Here is a 22,720-nt window from a genome sequence, read left to right on the forward strand (position 1 = left end):
TGGAACCATCATCACCACCGAAGTCACACAAGACTTACGCAAATCACACAGGACTTTATTTGGAGTTCTAAAAGTTTGCTTTGTGTTTTTTTTTTTTTTTTTTTTTTTTTTTTTTTTTTTTGGAGTGGTGAAAGTGATGGTAACCATAGAGCAGGAAGTGGAATCTACTGTGACGTAGCAATGTGTTGAATTTTCTGGATTAACTATAAACAAGTGCACTTTTTTGTTTGTTTGTGATTTTGCTTTAAATGTTGATGAAGACTACCCATGATAGCAAAGGGGGCAAAGATTATAATAATCGTTGAGAAAGAAGTGGCACCTGAGTGAAAGTGATGGTAACCATAGAGCAGGAAGTGGAATCTACTGTGACGTAGCAATGTGTTGAATTTTCTGGATTAACTATAAACAAGTGCACTTTTTTGTTTGTTTGTGATTTTGCTTTAAATGTTGATGAAGACTACCCATGATAGCAAAGGGGGCAAAGATTATAATAATCGTTGAGAAAGAAGTGGCACCTGAGCTGACGCAAAATGGCATCTTAACTGCTCGGTGCAAAATGGACATTACAATTCAATTTCAATTCCAGAAGATACTAACCTATTACCATGTAGCTATGTTCCACTTTGGAGGTTCCACTTCTCATTTGCATGCATTTTGATCTGTGGTATGTTTTATTTTTCAGAATGTATTGAGATATTGGGCATTTGATAACTTTAATATCAAATATATGCAATAAATAAATTTGTCTTAAAATGGCACTCTAGGTGATTAATGGAAAACGACTGATAAAATGTCATCTTTATTGAAGCCACTGTTCTAAAGATGGATAACGATGGATTTAAAGAGTCACGTCAGAGGAGTCTTATGGTTTTAATGCTACAATTTAGCAGTCTGGCCTTGTCATTGGAGGGAAAAAAACAAATTTAAACTTCCTTTACAGGTCCCATGTCTGCTCTGCAATACTGAGCTAGCAGAATAGACAGGTGTACCCTTTTTTGGGGGGTGGTGGGGGGGTTGCCGCCATATTGCTTTAGCCATATTGTACTGCGCAGCTGGAATAGTGTATCACTTTGCTAAGCAGCCAAGGTGGTTTTGCCATTAAGCTACTGCTACATTGCTTTACCTCTAATGGACTTCGTAGCCAGGCCAGCATGTAACATTTCTCTCGTTATCCTACGACTATGTCACCTTAGCCATATCGGGCTGACTAGCCAGGAGAGCTTTTGGCCGCTACGCTACCGTTATGTTGCTTTAGCTGTATTATACGAAGTAGCCTGGAAAGGCTTGTACCACTTTCGTTGCTTCACGATATGTCGCCTTAGTCATATTTTACTGAACAGTCAGCTGCAGATGCAACCGGTTATTGTCACAATTGGACTTGTTGTTTTGCGTCCGTGGTAATTAGTAGGGTCTCGTTTTTACTCCGCCGGCCGTTGTTGCTGAAAAGGTCATTAATCATGGTGGCTAGCAGGATACATCCTTGGGGGGAGGTGTTTAGCATCACAATGGCATTCCAATAAGATTCCTCAGATACCTCCAAGTCTAGAGACACAACACACTCCTCTGTAGCTTAATATTAACTTTGCAATTTTGCAATGTGAATAATGGGAAATGATTTTAGTCAAAAACAATCAGTATTGGAAAGGTTCTGATGTCAGGGAAGAATGAAGGCAAAAAAGTTGTTCTAAGCAATGGAAGAAAGGGTGCAAAATAAAAAGTAGGTCTGAGGTGAAAGGAAGGAGGTCAAGAAGGCAGAAATACACATTTAAGCAAAGGATGTAAAAACGCATGACTAAAACATGAGTCAGAAGGTAACAAGGGTGAAAGAAAGTCAGGAGGGAAATGATGCCAGGAAAAATGGTTTGGGGAAGGAAGGAAGAATAAAGCTCAAGAAAAAGGTGGGAAGTTGGGAATGAAGAAGGCAGAAAAATAGGTGAAGCATGGAAGGCTGGTTGGCAGTAAAGTTAAGTTTTAGGTGAAGGAAGGAAGGAAGGTCACAAAGGGAAAATGGGTCTGGAGGAAGGAAGGCAGGTTGGAAAGGTAGGATAAGGAAGGCAAAAACTAGTCGGACACAAAGGCTGCAACAATCAAAAAAACAACTATGAGGGAAGAAAAGGTGCCAGGGAAAAAAGGCAGGTTTGGGGGAAAGAAGGCAGGGAAGAGCTCAGAAAAGGATGTTAATGTAGGAACAAAGGATGGAAGGGAGAAAAGTGGGTTTAAGCAAAAGAAGGAATGATGTACAATAAAAAGTGGATCCAAGCAATGGGAGGAAAGAAGGCAGAAAAAGAGGTTAGCTGAACAGAAGGACAGATGCATTAATGAAAATAGGTGTAACAAGGAAAAAGAATGAAGAGCGATATAAAAGTAGTTTTATGCGGTTGAAGAAAGGATGGAAAAATGGGTTTGTGGGAGGGAGTAAGGAAGGAGTAAGGAAGTTAAGAGAAGAAGGGAGTCAGTGATGAGACAAGGAAGGAAGAAATTAAGAAAAACAGGTCTGGGATAAGGAAGGCGGAAAAGTTGGTTCAACTCCACACAAATGTATTCATAGAGCACTTCAACAACAACAGCAGTTTAAGCAATGGAAGAAAGGACAGATAAATGAAACAGGTGTACCCGAAGGAGGGAATGAAAGATGAAAGACAAAACTGTAAGTTTAAGTGGATGATATATGTCAGGATACATGATGCATAACAGGTCTGAGGGCAGAGAGGAATGAAGGAGGTCAGGGAATAAAAAATAATTACAAGTAACGCTAGGAAAATTAGTCTGGGAAAGGGAAGGCAGAAAAGAGGACATAAAAGAAGGATCGTGGGGAACAGTAGGAAGGATGCATGAATAAAAACAGGTATAACGGAAGGTGGGAATTAATGTGATGACAGGAAAGGTAGGTTCAAGTGAAGGAACGATGAGTGAAAAGATGTAGTAATGAAAAACAGGACTGAAGGAAGGAGGCAGGAGGCTGTCAGAAAGAAATGGGTAGGAAATGCCAGGGGGGAAACAAGTATAAGGAGAAGCAGGTAGGAAATAGGTCACAAATGAAGGAAAGACGAAAGTAGGTTTAAGTACTACAGTACTAATTTCTACTGTGCCTTCCACAACATGGGTAACAAAATCTCTTGTGTGAGAGACAAAAACATCCGGTTGTGACGTTCACAATAAAATTCCAGTTCGCCCATGAACAGGCGATCTTACGTATAGGACTTTCACACTGACAGCCGTCGGTTATCGATAATAAAAAAATATATATACGTAGATTACTCTCAATAAAAATCAGCGACAGTATATTATGAATAAAACTTGAAATAATTAACCTTTGAAAAAAGTAATTGACCACTTCTCCCAACTTGTGCTCGCATGTGTCGGCGGAAGCTTGACGCCGCCATGTTCCAGAGAAGGAGGCGGGCGAGTTCAGGGAAAAGACGGAGCCACCCTGTCAATCCCATAAAGGAACCACGGTAGGGGTAAACTGGTAGGAAAAGCTCGGCTAGTGGAGACACTCGAATCGGGGCTTCTTGTTGTACCTCGTGGTTGCGGCGGCCCCATTCCTCCTTCACCGTCACTACAGTCCCACCACCACCCCCGAAAACTATGAACCGGCGCGGCTCGGTGGGACCTTCGCGTTGCGTCCCGCCAACCGGGAATCGCAGCACTTTTTCGGGCTTCAACTACTAAACGGAACTTAGCACGGTTTTTTTATTCTTGTCATTTTATTTTGGGAGGTGTGTTTGAAGGGGGTGGGAAGCGTCACCGAGGAGGCTGCTTCAGCGTTTATTCGACATTTCGACTCCCAACAGGCGACTTTCGAAGGACCCACTGGTAAACTGCCCCATTACAAGAACACACAACAAAAACACAAAATTGCGCTTTTCACTTGAAACGCGCCCCATACAAACGAACTTTATTATCTTCTATTGAGTGCTCGTTTGATTGTTTTTTTTCCCTTCTTCCCAGGCACAAAAGGACACTCCCAGAGGGCTCCGTAGAGCTCAATTCTCTTGCCGAACTCCCAGACGGGGAGAAAAGCCAGCCAGCAGCAGCAATGAGCGGGGGAGACGTGGTGTGTTCAGGGTGGCTGCGAAAGTCACCGCCGGAAAAAAAGTTGCGACGTTACGTAAGTGCACCTTCAAGAAAGAAAAATAATCTCATTGTTGTTGTTGTTGTTGTTTTTACGTTGCGACACGGCGAGGCGCGTCAAACGGTCAGCGGATGTTGCAGAGTGTCAACGGTTATCTGGCGTGCTTAAACAACACGTCATGGCGTTGATTTCCTTGTCTTTGATTTGCCCGAGTTTCGTTTGAATTTAAAGTTACGGACAAATACTGGTACTTGAAGGAAGCAAGTTGTTGTTTACCTGGCGACTTTTACCTGGATCACCCTAAAAAGAGTTCATTGACCTGTTGTTTATGTGTAGAAATCAGTGTGTTTAATAAAATTAAACTAGAATGCGCCCTAGAGTAAGAAGTGCCCGACTTGCTTTTTCCCCGATTGACGTTCAAGAGTACAAAGAAGCAATGTAGTGAAATGCAGTGATTGCTGCATGTGCCTTGAATGCAAGTCTCGCGGCGTCCACGCTTAAGCACAGCTGTGCACTGTGCATTCTGTTCTTGCGTTGTCAATATTGGATGTTGTTTTATACTGAAGCTGGAACAGCCAATGTGGAGTAAACATTTTTGATGGGGCTGTGTCTTTCAAACGTACTGCAAAGTTGTTCAATTAATTGCTTTACTCCTTCATTGCTGGGCTACCTCCATATCACTTGAGCCATACTGTACGAAGCTGTCAGGACAGTGAAGCCTGTACCACTTTGCTACTGCTTGATTGCTTGAGCCACGTTGTGCTGAGTAGCCAGGACAGTCACATGTGTGTCTGTTTTGTTGGTAGGCTAATGCCACATTGCCTTAGCCATGTACTGTGCAAAATATATGAACCAAGCAGCATGATACTGTAAACAAATGTCATGGTATGGTGTTGTCCTAAGCCCTGGAAGCTGGGACGACCTTTTGTTGGAGATATTTAATATTGGTGTGTGTGTGTGTGTGGTAGCTCCAACACATGAGGAATTATTGATTGCCTTGGATAGATAAGAGTATGGATTACAGTTTGGAAGCCGTGCATCCACAACCCTCCCTTGCTGGAGATTGTGGACAGGCTCATTTCCAATCAAACAACTGGAAAATGGGTATTGCAAGGAAGCAGTTTAATACAGTCATCCAGACAAACAAAAAAGATTAGTAGTATTATCAATTATTCTTTGGAGAGGATTAAGATTATATTGCCGGTGTCAGGCCAAAAGCCCCGATGTCGAAATTTGGTAAATCTCATATTTTTTTCATAATTCTTTTTGTCAGTCCACACATTATATTTACACGCTGACTAAAGTTGCAAATGTGGCCAATCTAGCGAGCAGAAAATGGCTTGCTCTCTTTGACATGGAGGGTGAAGTCTCCAGAAAAGTGGTGTTGCTCCACCATGTGTGTTCATGTGTCAGTCGCTACTAAAGACGCGGCTATTGATTCTAACAGCTAACATGTCAATGAAGTTTTGTATTGTTTGTTGGCTTTCAGCTAAGCAGACTTTCCTAAGTCTGGTTTTAAATGCAAATTGTGGAATTCTCTTTGTTTTAGTTGGACAGTCACTTTCAACTGGGAATGGCATTCAAATAGTTTGAAGTCTTTTTGCTGAATTGTTCAATATTTGTCAACCTGCTGCTGCTTTTGAAGTGAGTTGAACCTAGTCCACCACCACCATACAGAGCTCGCAAGTCAAAGCACAAAGTCGGCCGAATGACTGTTCGTATCATAAGCTGGGTCATTTTATCTCAAGGCAAAAATTTGTTTGGGAGTATTGAACCACTACATGGGTACAAAGAGATTGATATTTCTAGACAGCGGCAGGGAATTGTCCCCATTTTATTTTCATGTTGCTTCTCAGCCATGACTAAAGATGGCACCTCGCTCGCCATTTGTGACCACAGCTCGCCAAATGTTGGATCAAATGGCTTTTGCGAAGTTCAACTGATTGTCAGTATGTCAAGTGTTGGGGGAAGGGCTTGCAACAAATGGTGGACTCAATGCAAGTTGACAGTGTTGTGGCATTGATACAATTTCTTCCATTTGGGGGTGCCGATTAGTCTCTTAGGAGTTTACTCTCAGGGTGCAATTCGGTCAGGATTTGTTGTGTACGCAAAAAAAAAGTAGCATTACCATAACATGTTAACATAACGCAGGGGCTGCCACCACAGTCATGCAAACACCTGAAAACAATTTCTAATTTCTAGTGGTGTTGATGATAAATAAAGCTTTAAAATGAGCCCTTAATACTTGTATTAAAGCTGACACACATCAAAGTTTTCTCGTGTCTGTGTTCCTGTCAATTTTCGCCATTTGCTCATATTGCACCACGTTTGGCCGGCACTATTTTACCCATTTACTGTTTCGCTCAAGGGCTGGAATGACAATAAAAAAGCCTCTGGATTCTTAAAGTAGTCTAACCTTTGAGCTCCGACAATCAGTGAGCAAAGTCAAAGTGTGTCTGATAGTAGCCACGTACTACACACAAGGGTTTTGGAAAAAGAAAGTTTTTATGAACGAAAGTAGTCTTCAGCCAAATGTTGAAGATAACAAGCCGTCTCTATCGCACATTTGGCTTTTTGTTTTTTCGGGAAACATTTACAATATGGACCCAAAAATGACCATTCTAATACATTATGTCACGTGACCATTCAAGTATTCACTCTGTCCATTTGCTTTTTGTTTCGTTCCAAAGAACGAGCACCTTCTTCCCTAGTAGCCATACATTTGCTTATGATAATGGCACGAGCTGTATGAGCGTGCAATGTCAATTTTTTGTTGATTCGCCTGAAACGGACAGGCACATTATTTCGGAAAAATGTAAATGCTTGTAAAAAGAGAGACAATGAGAAATCTGGACAGTGTGCATCAAAGGATTAACTCCACATGTTGCAGCATTTATTTCAGAAAGAAAGACAGTGATCATTCAAGATGTGACTTGTGACCACTGTTTGAGTGTTAAAGGATTAAGTTTGCATGATTAGCTTTTTCTTTGGCTTTTAAAACATTTTTTGGGTGGCATTTATTCCAAAAGGACTTTCTCTTCATACAAGCCATGCAAGGCTTTCATTCAGAAAGCATAAAAGGATTAACTCTACACGTTTAGCATTCTTCTGACGTCGCTCTGCATATATACTTTCTCATAATGAGGCAAGGCAACAGCGCCTGTGTGAAGTGGCAGGTCAGTTTTTGTCTGAACGAGACAGGCAAATAAATCATGGCTCTTCTGTTCCGCATTTGATATGCCGTTTTCTTGGGAATGTATGGAATGTAAAAACTGCTTCTATCCCCGAAAGCAGAAAATTGTTGGGTCAACTTTACACCCAACATTTTGTGTCAGTAACGTTGATGCGGATCCTACAGATTTGTAGAATTACATGCTTTTGACTTTCCCTAATTATCTCTCTGCAGTACAGTTTTAGGAGCATAATGTAATCATGTTTTTTTTTTTTTTTTTAACCATCACAGTCCAATGACAACCACGTGTCACGGCTATGTTTTATCGCAAAAAATGTCAGAAAACCACACCAGGAATGACTCACATTTAACATAGGTTCCAGAAAATCGTATCATTTCACAATCAATGCCCCCTGTGAACATTTATTTTATTTTAAGATTGTCTCCGAATGGCACTCAGTGACTAATGAAAACACTTCGCGAATGTAGAATGACAAATCTTTCCACTATCTACTTCATCCCTTTTCTACGGTAATAATTTTACCCGATTTGCCTTGTTTTGTCTGGCCAAAGCTGCACAGGTCATTACAATCCTTCTTGTATGTTGGCATGTTTCCACTTTGGAGTACACTGTTTGGCCAGGTGTATTTTTTTTTTTTTTTTACACTCCAGGCTATAGTTGGAAGCAGGCAACTATCAAACCCGCCTCTTCACTGAGACTTACGCCTGACATATGGTACAGTTTGTCACGTTGGGAAACAGTTGTCCGCCCCGAAATGGCGACGTAGCAAGTGTGGAGCAAAGAAAACAAAAGGCTCTAGATTAAGCGGCGGATTCATTAAATCTGCTTAGCAAGTGGAACACAGAACAAACAAGCACTTTCTGTTGTAACCCCCGCCCTCGCCACTTCTCAGATCCCCCTCTCCGAATGCTCCATGAGACAAACAAGGTGGCGAAACAGGATGCAGCTACATGGCGTTAGCCTCTCTCTTAGCCTAGCAAAGATGACAAGCTGCCGGACAGGCATCGCCGCCGCAACGCCGCCATTTGACGTCTGTGAAATGGCTGTTCCCGGCCATTAATAATTGAATGTCCATTACAAACAAATAGCCATGAATTATTCATAGCGGTGCCGCTACAATTGTTATCCTGAGCCACCCACTTTTGGGAGTAGCACCCCTGGTGATCAACATCGACGTATCAGTTACACGGATCCACCTTTTCAGCAATATGTCAAGCAGAGCACGTAGCAGAGGAATCAGGCATTTATTTGGCTGTACTGTAAGACTTTCACACAGAGACACAGCATCGCGCAATCACATTAATTCATGACATTTGCTCATGATGAATGGAAAAACAGCATGTTGTTTTATAGAGAACCCAGAAAAGACGGGATAGTACGATCAAAATTTCACACTGTGACACAGCAACCCGCCACTGGATATTTGGATAACGACAGCGCCGGTGTCTGGTTCGACATGTAAGAATGGCCATGAGAAATTTTGCCGGCTCGATCACGTTGCCAGCCAGACATGTCGACGATTGCCATAACTTTTTTGGCGAAAGAACATTCCGGTTCCTCATGTTGCATCACATACTGTACCTCATTTCACTGAATAATATTCTTGCTTCTTGCGCTACCTCCTTAGGGAAAAAAAAAAAAATTTGCGAGTCTCTATTGTGGAAAGCCTTACACACAGTTGCTGTCCCGCTTCATTTATGGCTCTAATACGACTTCAGAATCCGGATGGACTTTGGATAGAGTATTGACAAACTCAAAGTTATCATGTTTAAAAGTTTCATTTTGTTGTATGCTTGATTGACCTCGAACGCGTGTGTTTTAGAGCACACAGAAAAAAGGGCCAACTTGAGCTGAATGAAACTGAGGCCTTGTTAACTGATAGTACAAACAGGAAGGTTCAACTTCGGGTGGGCAGCACGATAAGATGTCCTTGAGTTTGTTCCAGTGTCTCAATTCATGCGAAATCTACCCATTGAATTAACAAGGAATCCATTGTTTGTACCGAGAGATGTTTTGGCCTCTGAGGGGCGTATCGGTGGGCTGGGCTGAGAGGCGTGACATGTAAATGAAGAAGGTAGTGTTTTCCTGATATATCACTTGTAATTTGCATACACGATCAATTAAAAAGCCGGCAGAGACAATTACATGACAGGGCAGGAGAAGTGAGTGTCGAGTGTTAAACCCCGTCCCGATATCACTCTAATACTGCCTCCGGGCACGGGCAATTGGTGGGTTGTCATCGGCACCAGCTGGTGTGACATATAAAGAGTCAGACTTGTCGACAATTGCCACATCAGGGCAGCAAGAGTGAAGAGTGAGTGTTGGGTGGTACTTGTCGGTCACCAACAATTGCTTCTGGAGAAGTGACTTTTTAAAATACTTTACACAGTTGCCACGACGGGATAGGAGAAGTATTTACTTACCCCTGTCCTGGTTATCACAGAACACCCGATCGAGCCACCTGAATTACGGCCGTGACACTACATCCTAAGCTGGTTTGACGTTGTCCTTGTTTTATGGCAGTGCCTTTTGTACAGACCATTGATATGGGAAAAAGTTTGAAAATGGCTCAGACCACCATGTGTAAGTCAGATGTCATTATCAAGAAAAACCCAGACTGCGGAGCGTGCGTGGTATCTGTAAAGCTGAATTTTTGCAGAACTGTCTGGATCGCGGAATAGTACCCGACCACACCTCCGGTGCGGCTCTGCTACTATGCCCAAAGGCAGAAAATTGCCAGGTCGTCATTGGTTCCTGTGCCTGATGTGAGATTTAAAATACGAGTCTGACAGTGAAAACTGCATAAAATGGCGGAAGTGAGTGTCAACTTCACATCCGTATCCCCAACAAGAGATGACAAGAGTCTGCATACGTGGCTGTGATACTACCGTCGCCCGTGGAAAATTGACTCCACGTTGACTCCATGCATCGTCTGCTGTGATTTATAAAATACTTTTTGGACAGTGACAGTTGCTGTAACGGGGCGTGTTGTTAAGTTTCATGGCCCATTTGTGGCATCACGGAAATAATACACTTTGACTATGTTGTTACAGATCTAATACAATCTCCAAAGACGGAAATCGGTTGATTACCATTATCAAGACTGCAAAACATGAGTAGTACCCGTAAAGCTGACGGTTACAGAGTTTTCCAGAGCAAAAGCAGCTAGGCTTAAGGGATATTTTTTCTGGTGGAGCTCAGCAACCAGGCCAGAACGCTTCCCCCGCGCACAAAAAAAACCCCCCAAAAAAAACGTCTGCACTGATTTCTTTTTCTCCTTTTAAAACTAAATAATTAATAACCTGTCAAATTTGGCCACCGTGGAGAAAAAAATAGATTCAGCGAAGTCGGACCATTTATGTGATGATATGCATTCCCCAAGTGCTTGTAAAAAGCAAGGGGAAACTCCTTCAGCTCAATGCATGCGCTGCGCCACAATGGCTATGAATATCTCTGCCATCCCTGACGGGGGAGGATGGAGAGAAAGGGATGAGAAAAAATACGACACGGCCTCTAAAGCAACACCATGAGCCGGCCTCCGCAGAGAGCAGCTCTCTGTTCTCTTTGCTTACTTTTTTTGTTTTTTTCTCCCTCATACCCCGTTCCCAGCGCCTCTTGGCAGGCGGGGACTGCAAGGAATGTGAGCCTGTTCTGTGCTCCGATCCTCTGTAGCCTCTTTTACTCCCAGATCCTGCACAATTGCTGCATCACAGCCATAACAGCCTGTGCCTTTTTTTTTTTTTTTAATACAGAACCCAGAAAAAGCAGGATATTGTCCTGACAATTTCCCACAAGGGACACGGCGTCCTGTCATGAGATTTTTAGATGACATCACCGTCCACGTCTGGTTTGATTTATAAAACACTGGTTAGACATTGCACGGCAGGTAAAGTGAGTCTTAATCCCCGACCTGGCATGATGGAATAATATCCTAACGTGCCTCTGTTAAGGCTCTGACACCATCTTACAAAACATTTGCGGGACAGCATCATTTACCATAAGATGGCGAGAAAGGGAATCCCGAGTGTTAAACTTCACACCCTTGTCCCGGCATCTCGGCCTAATCCCCTGACATGCCTCTGTTTCGGTTATGATACTAGAGCCACAGTCTGAAAATTGCCAGGTCAACATCGGCCTCTTGTTTGAAGAAGACATTTTCCCACACAGTCACCATTGCAGGTGCCATGACGGGATAACTGAGTGGCAGGTGTTTAATTCCACATTCTGGTCTCCGCATCACGGAATAATACCCTTGCATCATACCTCTGTTACTGATCTGATAATATCGGTTAAGGCAGAACATCAATAGGTTAACTGTAGTACAAGCATCTGTTGCTCAATAAATGAACATTTACCGTAATATTTCAAGAGAGGACACTTGGTATCCACAGATTACATCTCTGATACTATGTCGGAAGACGTACAAATTCCTTGTCTGCCCCAGCACCAGCAAAATGTGTTTTGGACAGCACCGTGGCGGGACAAAGCAGTCTCCACTGTTGAACTTGACACAGAATCATCACAAAATACCCCTGACAGGGCTCGGACGCATCAGCGCCAGCATTTGGTGGGATTTATAAAGGCACGTCAACATTTTGTGTGGCAGGGCGGGATAAATCCATTTCGGGCGTTAAACGTACCACCCCTGTCGTGGCATCACGGACTTAATACTAACTAGCTCTTGATACTGCCTCCGCAGGTGCAAAATAGCAGAGTCGACTTCTTTAGTGGTCGCGTCTGCTGTGACATGAAATACTTGTCGAGCAGCAGCAATTGCCGTAACAAGGCAGATGTCTGTGCCAGACATCGCGTCATGCCCTTGAATGTGTCTCTGATACTCCCTGTTGGTACTACCATTGCATAGAACGGCGACACGGACAAAAGGTGCACAAATGACAGGCTTTATCGGCGGCGTAAGGATGGACTTGCCCCGCAACGCAAACGTGTGATTGTTGTTTCTGCAGCAGGGGGTGGGGGGGGGAGAGAGGAGCCGCTCCCTGGCGCCCCAGCGAGGCTTGGCCGCCCCTTCCTGTGTGAGATGCTGATGGTTACCAGATGGCGGGTCAAGGGGGGGGAAGAGGAGGAGGGGTCTTGCACTCTTTATGCTGTTTTACTGCCTGTCCATTTGGGATGGGCGCGCGAAAATGAATTTCCCTTGATCGAGGGCAATTAGCAGAATAGTCAACGCGAGGGTTGAGCATTTCCTGAATGGGCAATGAGGAAAATCAACGATCAGTTAATCGGTTTCATTGGCAATGCCGTGGAAGAAAGCTATAACCGATGAATTGATTCGGCTGCGGATACGCTGTGGACCAAAACTCTAAACGGCTCATCTTGAAGAAGTGATCTGTCCAAAAAAAAAAAAAAATGAAGTGAGATTGGCCCACGGTAGAATCCAGACCCTGCCGAGGCTCAACAGCCTTTAACATGTCATCTTCCATGAAGCGCATCACAGATGGCTACGTAATTAATAAATTGATTAGTTGACTCATCCCAAACCTGGAGGCCGATCTCGTAACAAAATAAACCTTGAACTCATTCATCAGAACTCCGCCAGGTCTAAATAGTCCTCAACATGTCATCATGAATGAAGCCCATAAAAGATGTTGGAGTGAATGAATCAATTAGTCTCCCGATGAAAAACCCGCTGGCCAGATCATCAAACGAGATCTCTCACACAATAAAACTAGAATGTTGCTGGTTCGAACGCAGACGCCCGCCAAGGGTTAAAAAGCCACTCGCTTACAAAATAGGATCATGTTCTTTCTTGACAACTGACGACCATAGTTCTACGACCACATTCTCCTCAGACTTTTGTTCTCCTTTTCCGTGTGGCCCGAAACTCCTTTTGTGTAATCTTTGTGGTGGTTGCCAACTTTTAGGAGAGGAAGAGACTGCCTTACAATCCTTGCATGGTCGGCCTCCTCCACAGAGAAATATGAGAGTTACCCCGCTTCACTGGGCAGGTGTTTTCACTTTGTCACGTATAAGAAAAAAAAAAAAAAGACACACAGGAGATTCACAGTTACAATAAATGTTAGAAGTTTAGAATTCTTTGAGAAAAATTAAAAACAGTCCAGGCAGGTTGTTTGAGGATCAACTGTTGGCATACAAACAGCGGCCTAGCAAAAAAAAAAAGTGTTAATTTGAAGCCTATAATCATACGGCTGATTTTTGACGGCGAAAACCCAACTCGTGTGATTGAATAGTAAACGTCCACCCACGACAAGAAGATGCAACCTCCACAAAGGGAAAGATGGAGCCCAGATTCAAATCGTGACCCTCGGGAGTACGAGGCAGGCACGCTACCCACTCGTGCACCGCGCCTCCCCCGTATAGTAACCATTCGCATTTTAAAAACGTTCAGCTGTCGTTACACAAACACTTGCGCATAAATACAGCTGGCTCTCTCGCTATGTGGCACTGTGAGATCTGACCCTCGCCGCCGTGTCTGCAGCCCCTAATATAGCCCATTGCTGTCAAGCTTGCGCAACCCACTACGCACACCACCGCCCCCCTTCCCCGCACCCGTTGTGTGTTGTCCAACAAGTGTGCGTGTTTGTCGAGCCAGAGCAGCGTCTGTGTTAGATTGAAGGATGGTCAGCCTGGAGAGCCCATGTGAAAAATTGCCACCAACTTGTGTAATTTCCCCGTTTGCTGTGAGTCAGACGCACGGGGAATGTTCGCGGTGGCTAATTGTCTCTGTTTGTTGCCATTATAGCCAATTGGGTCAGGTGTTTTTACACTGTGCAGTTCAAGGGCACTTTTTGGTTTTTTTTTACTTGGCAAGTGACACAGTTCTGATGTGTGCTGTGGCTAAACAATGAGAAGAAAAAATACAGAATTTGGCCTCTTCAAAATGCAATAAAAAAAAAATTGGATATACATCTGACACCTGCTAAATTTTCGAGAGAGAGAGAGAGAGAGAGATGTCCCCATCCATTTTTCTGATACACTTTATCCTGTCAAGGGTCCCCCCCACTGGAGCCTATCCCAGCCGTCATTCGAGCAGTAGGCAGGGGACACCCTGAACCAGTTGCCAGCCAGTCGCAGGGTACACAGAGACGAACACCCATCCGCGCTCACACTCACGCATAGGGACAATTTGGAGTGTTCCTGCATGTTTTTGGAATGTGGGAGGAAACCGCACTACCCGGAGAAAACCCACGCAGGCACGGGGAGAACATGCAAACTCCACACAGGAAGACCGGAGCTGGAATCAAACCTCTACACTGCGAAACTGTGAGGTCAACGCGCTAGCCATTGGTCCACTAGTGGTCCTGTTGTGGCAACTGTCCCTCTTATTGCATTAGAGTTACTATGGTGCTTCATGATATCTTTGGCCTGGCCTCAAGCCCGTGGACGTGGTTAAACCTGCACGCATGTGTACTGTACACACACACACGCACGAGCACGCAGGCGCGTTCTGGGAAAGACACAGAGACGCAGTCAAGACTCCGCCTCCCACACAGTATTCTTTTGCAAGCTGATTGGAAGCTAAGAAACTGGACGACCTGCTTTCCTTGCCCAAAAGGCGTCCTTGGCTTTAAACCTTCCCCGGCACCTGGTTTTGGATCACTGGTGTCTTTTTAGAAACCTGTGGATTTCCCCTCACGGTCTTTTGGCGCAGTTGGATAAACGGCAAGCAAGTTGATCAGATCCAAGCACTAAACTTAAGGTCGGTCATCTGTCTTACTTGTGCAGTGAATGCATCTTCTTTTTAAATGTTTTTTGTCTGTAGTTCTTTTTAACCAGTTGGGGTGAACAGCAGGTGTTCCATCCACAGGTTAAACCAGTTTTACTTTTGTTGATGTATTTTGTTGATGTATTCTGCAAAGATAATGATTCTCACTTTTGCACCTCAGGGGTAATGATTGGACAATATTTTTATTTGTAATCAGTGTCGATTGCTGTGCTGTTGAATTAAAACGAAACGAAAACAGTGCATTTCTACAGAATGATGAAATTCTGTGTTGTTTGATTGGAGGATACATTTTGAGCATGATCTCGATCCTTTTTCTGAATCTGGATTTATGTCATTTTTCCATTATAGCTATAAAATTTATACTTGTTCTAAGATAAAGCCCTAACTTTGATTGGCCCAAGAACAAAACAAAAAAATCCTCATCAACTAGATTCATAACAGAATCACAATCATTTTTTGGAATATGTCCTTGGATTTTGATTAAATTTACTCTGTCACAAATTGAGAAACTTGATCTCAATCCTTCATGGAATCCAGATCAGGGATTTTATTTATTGAATTATGTATGTATGTATGCATGTATGTATTTTTTACCCTTTCATACACCCTGTAACATGATAAACTGTCCGCTCTAGAAACCACTGTCCCTGAAAAGGTTAAATGGGGACAGTGCACATGAATCAACATTTCTGTAAATGGGCTCGTTTTCCGACTTTTAATTGACTAGAAACATAGCTTTTGTCTGACAAAATGATTAACTCATACTCATAATCTCGTTATATCAGAATCTGAATCAGGGTAACTTTTGGAACATGCATATAACTCGAATGTCAAGAACTTTTTTTTGGGGGGGGGGGGGGGGCTTAAGTTCATCGGCAGATACAACACAATCAATGAATTTCGAATAACTTTCACCCAAAAAGAAATTGACTGTTGATTCATATCACGTGTCGTTAACGTTAAGAGCCAAAGCTACGTGAACATAGCCCTTTGAGCTTTACATGTAGGAAGTGCGCCAAACAGGTGACGCACAGTTCATTTGGGATGCATTTTCCTTAGCTTTCTTATAGGCAGCATTGTTGCTTGATTTCACGAGCTTGTGCGAATAAACATTTAGTAATTGGGCCATGAGTTGAAATGATTGATTTTTTTGTGATTTCAGAAAGTATCTTCATGGTTCTCACTTGGATCTTATTTGTTTGCTAAATCAGTGATCCGGGCCTGTTCTCAAATTAGCAGTTCAAAGTGGGAATGGCCGTTGCGCAGTTGTTCACGCGGCTCAGTTAAGAGGGCATTTACGCCCCCCCCCCACCTGTTGGTTCGGCTCACACCACCTGACCTTTCCTTCTCGAATGGTGTGGGACAACCTTTAAGCTGGCACTGTGTGTCTACCAATATGGCTCCCCTCGGCCTGTGCTTTGCTAGTTGTCACCGCTGGAAGTAAACTACTATCACTGGTGGCTTCCATGACGGATCGATCAGCACCGACACTGCCATGCATAGCAACATGCGACGGCAGCTGCAACAAGACAAAATACAGGTGTCTTGAGATAATACAAGGTCTCGGGAGACAGAATACTCACCGAAAATTACGTGCACCTATGGCGGCGGGTAATTACAGCGTGAACGTCTCTGCCTGCTCTGAACTCACCTGCGCCGCTCCCAATGCAAACATAACCAATGATTGACTTGGTGTCGGCTTTAAAAAAATGACATCTCTCGTTAAAAATGAAGACAAATTTAAATTTTGACACAGATTTTCTTCCAAAATGTCATGCACAAAGCCATTTTGCAGGATGATGTAGTTGACACAATGTATTTGCTTTAGTAGGGCACAAAATGTACCGCTGGCCAAATCTTGACCTTGGGCCTTGAATCTGACACCTGCATTGTAGATGCTCGCTTGCAATTGTTTTCTTTTGTTCTTCAAGCATGCTGGTGCTTTTAAAATGTATTTTGTTGAAGTTTAGTTTTTCCAGAAAATGTTGGTCAGTTTGGATCTGGATAGATGGATTGATATTTTATTCATCCCATGAGGGAAATTGGAGGTCATAGTACTGATTTAAAAATCGATATGACAAACCAGACTTAATCTTCCTATTGGCGTTAGAATTTGTTTTGAACAAATTACCACAGTGATTCATTCACATTTGGCCCGAGAGCTCACTTTTGGGGTCAAAACTTGATTTTGTCAGTGGTCACAGCGAAAGCAGGATCGTGCCGGGCCAAAGGAATGTGTTGAATCCCAACCACACAGCTTTGACATGCACATGTGACCCGGCGGGTGATATGACTTAGCCAGGCCGGCAGACATGCACATGCAGATAGGACAGGGCATTAAAAACAAAAAAAGTTCAAGGTTGCGACTTATCTGGTGTGGGAGTGGGTCGTCATTCTGTCGGGAAGACGCAACAACAAACGGGAGATATGGCGGGAATGAGAAACATGTCCTGTGGTTTCACAGGAGAGGATAAGACGAGCGGACACACACACACACACACACACACACACACACACAGTCTCCTCAGAGTATGTAGATTGAATAGAGCTCACTGTGGGATGGACAGTAATTAAGCTCATACAGTCTGGGAATGATTTTCAACAGTGATTCCCATTGCTTTGACAAAGGCGCTATAGTAATCTTTGGGCACTTAATGTCGAGGCACACAATGTTTCTGTAGCATGAGTGTGAATGAAAAGAGCACGTAGTTATTGTTTAGCCATGCGATTTCTGAAAAAAAAATTGTCTGTAGCAGTGTTGTTTTTGGCAGCCATTTTAGATTTTGTCTTCGTGTTTTGGGCAAAAAATGCTAATTACTTTGAGTCACATTTGAGTCATTCCTATTCGTGATAGTTTTAGTCGACAAAAACTCAAAAAGGTTTTCGTCCGTTTTAGTTCAAAACAGACATACAAGGTTTCCTTCCACCCAATGACAAATCCTTCCTGATCTACTAAGGATCATGCATTACACACAGATAAGGTGGCAACAGTGGAATCGATGTTCATTACTCCAAAATAAACCAAGAACCAAAACATTTTCCATGGCAATTGTTGTGGCTCAAGTACAATGAACATACACGACGTATTGTATGCCCGAGGTGTCCCGCGTGTTGCTTGTGCTGTCTGAATTCCGGCTTGTACACCTGTTAAACAATGGTGTTGCGGTAGATGTTTTCAGAGTGTTTGTGGTGTCGTGTCTGAAGTGCTGCCTCCTCGAGTGAAAAATGTCATTCATTTCTTTGTCATCGGGAGACCCGTCACAGACTAGCAAAAAGTGCCTTTCATCTATTTATTTATTTTTTTATTTTCAACTCACCGTAGGACCAACGACTGTGACTTAAGCCACACTCAAGTCATAGAAAATGTGCCGACATGGTCATATAGCGGACATACCAAGCTCAAAGAGCAGCTTTCTCCTCCTAAGAACTGGATGTTTTGCTGCAAACCTTAAGTGTACTCGCATTTGCAGTTTATTTACAAGTGGCAGAGACTCAAATCAAAAGTGCTGACTCGGTTGTCGACTACGGTTATTTCGCTAAATATGGAAGGAAGTGGCCAAAAATGACTGGGCTGCGACACTGAAGCAGTCATCATTGTGGATGTTTTGATGTGGTTTTTCCAGTTAAAGCCTGACAGTGGTGTGGCCTGCCGACGGCATTATAAGCTGACCTAGAAATAATCACTTGCAATGTAATGTAACCGCGCTGCTCTTGCTATGGAAACCACTTAGGGCTGTCACAAACTAATCTTTGTGGAATCGATTATCCCATCGATGAATACGGGGGAATCCGTGCGGAAGCACGGAACAACGGTTCCGGCCATTGTTGGCCTTACACTTACTCTAGTCCTCGCCCTGACCTTAATTTTAGCTCTTGCTGTAACACTAAGACGAACACTAACCCTTCCACTTCCATTTAGCGATTACATTGATTGATTACTTACCCTTAACCGAAACCCTGGTGTTCGGCATGTTCATTCACCGGGTAATGGGCACATCGTTCATGCTAATCGTAGATCGTGGAGAAACCTGCATTCGAGTGGAAGCTGTTTGAACCCGCCGCGTTGGCACAACTCTCGACACATTGGCAAGGAAATACTTTTCCTCGCCGTTTTGCATAATGACATTGTGGGCTGCTTTACTACCGCTACTATTAGCATACAAGGGATTCCTCGCATTCTCCCATGGCGCATTCTCCTGGCATGTTCCCTTTCAACTGAAAGTGAAGTTGTATTGTCAGAAATGTCACAAGAGAGAGCGGAGGAGGAGGAGGAGGTGTTGCCCAGTTTCAGGGGACTGTCAACAGGTGTGTCGTGGAAGGTTTGGCAGAGGAACAAGCCCGGGCACGCTCTCGGGCCTCACCTCCTTAAAGTTCACCCAGTGACGTTTAGTCCTTTGAGCTGAACAGACGAGACATCGGCCTCAGAGTAACCAGGCGCCGCTGTAACGTGTCACGAGTCTCCCCCACCCCCACCCCCTATCTCTGTTTGAAAGCGCTGTACAGTATCTCCAGCTCCATTTGTATGAGTGGACAGGCCGCTAGCAAGTGAGCAGCTAATTAGATCACGGCCAAGGCAACCTCTCACTGACTGACAAATGTGATTTGTATTCCTTTTCATTGGACTGATTGGATTAGACTTTTGGAGCTGAGATCAGTTAAGGCTGCCTGCCACACAGAGTGCAGCAGACTAACCAGATCAAAAAAAGAAACAATGCAAAAAAAAAAAAAAACATGCGACAGAATAGAAAATGGATGGCTGTCTTACCAATCATGAATCCACCCATAACTTCTTGTAGCATCAAACCTTATTAGAAATCCATCCATCCATTTTTCTACTGCTCATCCAGAGTTGGGTCGCAGGGGAAGCAGCTTGGACAGGGAACGCCAGGCTTCCCTCTCCCCAAGCCATTTCGTCCTGTCTTCTTGAAGATTCCCAAGGCGTATTGTTACTACCTCCGTATTAGAGAAAAGGCCTTGTTAAATTCAGTTCAGACAGAAGGGCAAGCTTGGAAAAAGGAGGACTTCTAAAGGCAGTGTGAAAGGGCCTTGTGATGCGACCTTTGAAGCTGGAAAAATTTTACAGGTCAACTTCATCCTCCATTCCAGTCTGTCATACCTTGCGTGCTTGTCATTTTAAACCAATTTAGTCTTCTCCACTGGTCTTTGGTGAGGCTCATGGAAAGTAGGTGGGTGCAGTATTTGGCAAGAGGGTGTCGTTGAGTGGAGTCGTGCCTTGATATTTTTGGTCACCTATCTCGTGAGGCTGGCGTAGGTGTGTGTGTTTTGTGCAGAAGTGTTGCACGGGTTAGGGTGGGCAGTTGTTGCCCGGTGAGGCGGTGTGTGTTATTTTCAGTCCATTGTGTCTACTTCCTGTGGGTCAGGGGTTATTGGAGTAGGGTGTTGCAGACTGGACAGGAGTAAAAAGAGGAGGGGAGGGAAGTCGGTGCGGTCGGCAGGAAGCGCAGCCACACTCGATGAAAAAAAAAGGGGGCTGGTCGGTGGCTCTCTTGGTTGCGCTGCGTTTTTCACTCGGACTAAGCTGCAAATCCAAGGAACGTTTGTGAGATAACGAGTAAGTGATTCTGTATTTTGTCTCGGACTTACTCATTTGGAGTCGTCCATTTGCAAAGTTGTGAGGTTATTCCTTAACCACAATGTGCAGTGCTTGAGCCAACAATACGCCAAGAATTGACAGTTAGAAGAAGTCGTTTGACCTTGAAGGCAGTCTTAAAATTGGCACTATTCAATGTTCCAAATCCAATTAATCTCATGAAATAACTTTTACTTTCATACATTACGCGCATCGGACTTTTACGGCTTGCTCATTTTGATAGCGCATGGCTAATCTTACGCGACCAACCTAAGATCTCCACCACGTGAGTGCCGTTGAACCTCCTGACACCGGAGGCAAAAACCACAGTTGCAATGCTTGCCTTGTCCCAATAAATTTGGTCGGCAACTGTGATCCTAATACTGTGTGTGACTGTCTTAAAATATCCTAAATTGTGCTCTTTGTCCCATTGATTTCGGTGTGGTATTCAAAACAAACACTACGATTAATGTGCTCCTATTAGCACGTCTTTGCCAGTGCGCACCACAACAACTCAAGCCTCCACAAAACAGCTTTACCAGTATTAGTAGTACAGCGTTTATCCATCCGAGCATTTTACACAGAATCCAGCAAAGCAGTAGATTGCCACACAGCAAACGGCATCCCCGCAAACACGTAATTACCGGTAGTCATTTACAGCCCGCCGCCTCCGTTATTCCTTTGATACTAGGTGGATTGTTGCCGGGTTGACCTCGTTCCTCCATTCTTTGTCATTGCCGGAACAGCAAATCAAAAATAAGTTCAGGTAAGATGAGGTAAAAGAGATACATTTCATTGCCTCAGAAGCTAGACAACCATTCCGTGTCAGTGCTGTCTATTCAGAACAGCTCCATGGGAAAATACGGTGAAAAATGACAGCTTTACGGACAAATGGAGAATCTGATACTCACTCTGGAGCTTTTCTGGTTACAGTGCCACTACTTCCAAATCCGAAATATTGCCTAGTGATTTTCATGTCCCCCTTTCTGTGTCCGTACAGTTGAGACAGAACAGCATAGGAAAAAGGCAAAAACAAAAAAAAAACCAAAATAACAAAAAACAGCGACTTTGACAGAATACGTGTACAAAAGCTACTTGTGAATTAACTCCAAAGTCAGAAGTTTGCTAGGTTGACTTATTTGCCCCATTCCTTGCTGCCGCCATTTGTACAGAACAGCACCACAGAAATTGGTGACACGTGACAAGCATTTACCTCTTAAGCCGAAAAATTGGCGGGGTTGAATTCATACATTGCCGTTTGTACAGAACAGCAATGTAGCAAGAGGAGGAAAACTCAGCATTTACAGGTGGTGTGAAAAAAAGTTTCTTTCTAATACTCTGCTCAAAAACGGAAAGCCGGTTTGATCTCAACCTCCTCCATTCCGTGTCAGCTTTGTTTGGCCTGAAAAAGTCTCAAGCAAAAATTGCAGATGGTCTGAACAGGGCTACTGATGCTACCACTAAAGTAGTTTTGGTGCCATTTATAGGGGGAGGGGGAGGGGGATGAAAAAGTTAAAAATTTTCTGTATCCCAATCCGTTTATCAATTTCGAGAGTCACTTATGAGCCATTAGCTGTAGCATTTTTAGCTAAATGTAAATCGCTTCTAAAGATAGCACCTGACTGTCCCCACTAAAACAACTGCACTGACAAAAGGAGGCAAAACAGGAAACTTGTTTTTTTAAGTGTGTGTGTGTGTGTGTGTGTGTGTGTGTGTGTGTGTGTGTGTGTGTGTGTGTGTGTGTGTGTGTGAGCAACATATGAGCAGGAAGATAAAAAACGCTAGCTACGTGGAAACTTCCACAAAGGGATGTTATTTTGTCTTGTGTGTGTATTTCTTTTCCTCTTTGGCACTTTCACAACCTATGCGCATGTTTCTGGAATTGCTGCAGGGGTAGTTGGTGAAGGGGGTAGGGGATTGATGTGACAACGTCGGCCCACGTTAATGTTTAAACCGGAGTTAATACTTGACCCTTACTTTGCTCAGCTTTCTTGAGTGCCTGGATGTTTTACGGGCAAGTCAACGGAGGACAACTCACCGAAAAGAAAGAAAAAAAAACAGTCATGCTTTTGAACATCAGGAAGACTTCAACTAGTCATTTGTCTTTCCTCTCGCCGCACTTCTCCTCTCTTTCCCTTCTCTCTCAGCCTTCCCCT

General features: G+C 43.6%; 1 protein-coding gene and 1 long non-coding RNA gene across 10 annotated transcripts in view; one reads left to right on the forward strand and one right to left on the reverse strand.

Annotated features, from left to right (window-relative positions):
• Positions 1–122: 122 nt before the first annotated feature.
• Positions 123–982, reverse strand: LOC109510966 (uncharacterized). The gene is made up of 2 exons (XR_002167217.1): positions 516–982; positions 123–319 (listed from the first exon to the last, which is right to left on the reverse strand). It is a non-coding gene; the product is annotated as an uncharacterized LOC109510966 (long non-coding RNA).
• Positions 983–3,303: 2,321 nt separating this feature from the next.
• The window catches only part of gab1 (GRB2-associated binding protein 1), a 57,753-nt gene continuing 38,336 nt past the window's right edge, over positions 3,304–22,720 (forward strand). For 2 of the 9 annotated variants that reach the window (XM_019862348.1, XM_019862350.1), the window contains exons 1-2: positions 3,309–3,816; positions 3,952–4,111. In XM_019862348.1, coding sequence (XP_019717907.1) covers positions 4,040–4,111 — 72 coding nt within the window. In that variant the 5' untranslated portion in view covers positions 3,309–3,816; positions 3,952–4,039. Of the gene's footprint in view, positions 3,817–3,951; positions 4,112–14,614; positions 14,948–19,967; positions 20,547–22,720 lie in introns of those variants that run through there. The other 7 variants (XM_019862357.1, XM_019862356.1, XM_019862358.1 and 4 more) reach the window with 6 other exon arrangements.

Source organism: Hippocampus comes, unplaced genomic scaffold, assembly GCF_001891065.2.
Source record: "Hippocampus comes isolate QL1 unplaced genomic scaffold, H_comes_QL1_v1.1 scaffold7, whole genome shotgun sequence".
NCBI lineage: Eukaryota > Metazoa > Chordata > Actinopteri > Syngnathiformes > Syngnathidae > Hippocampus > Hippocampus comes.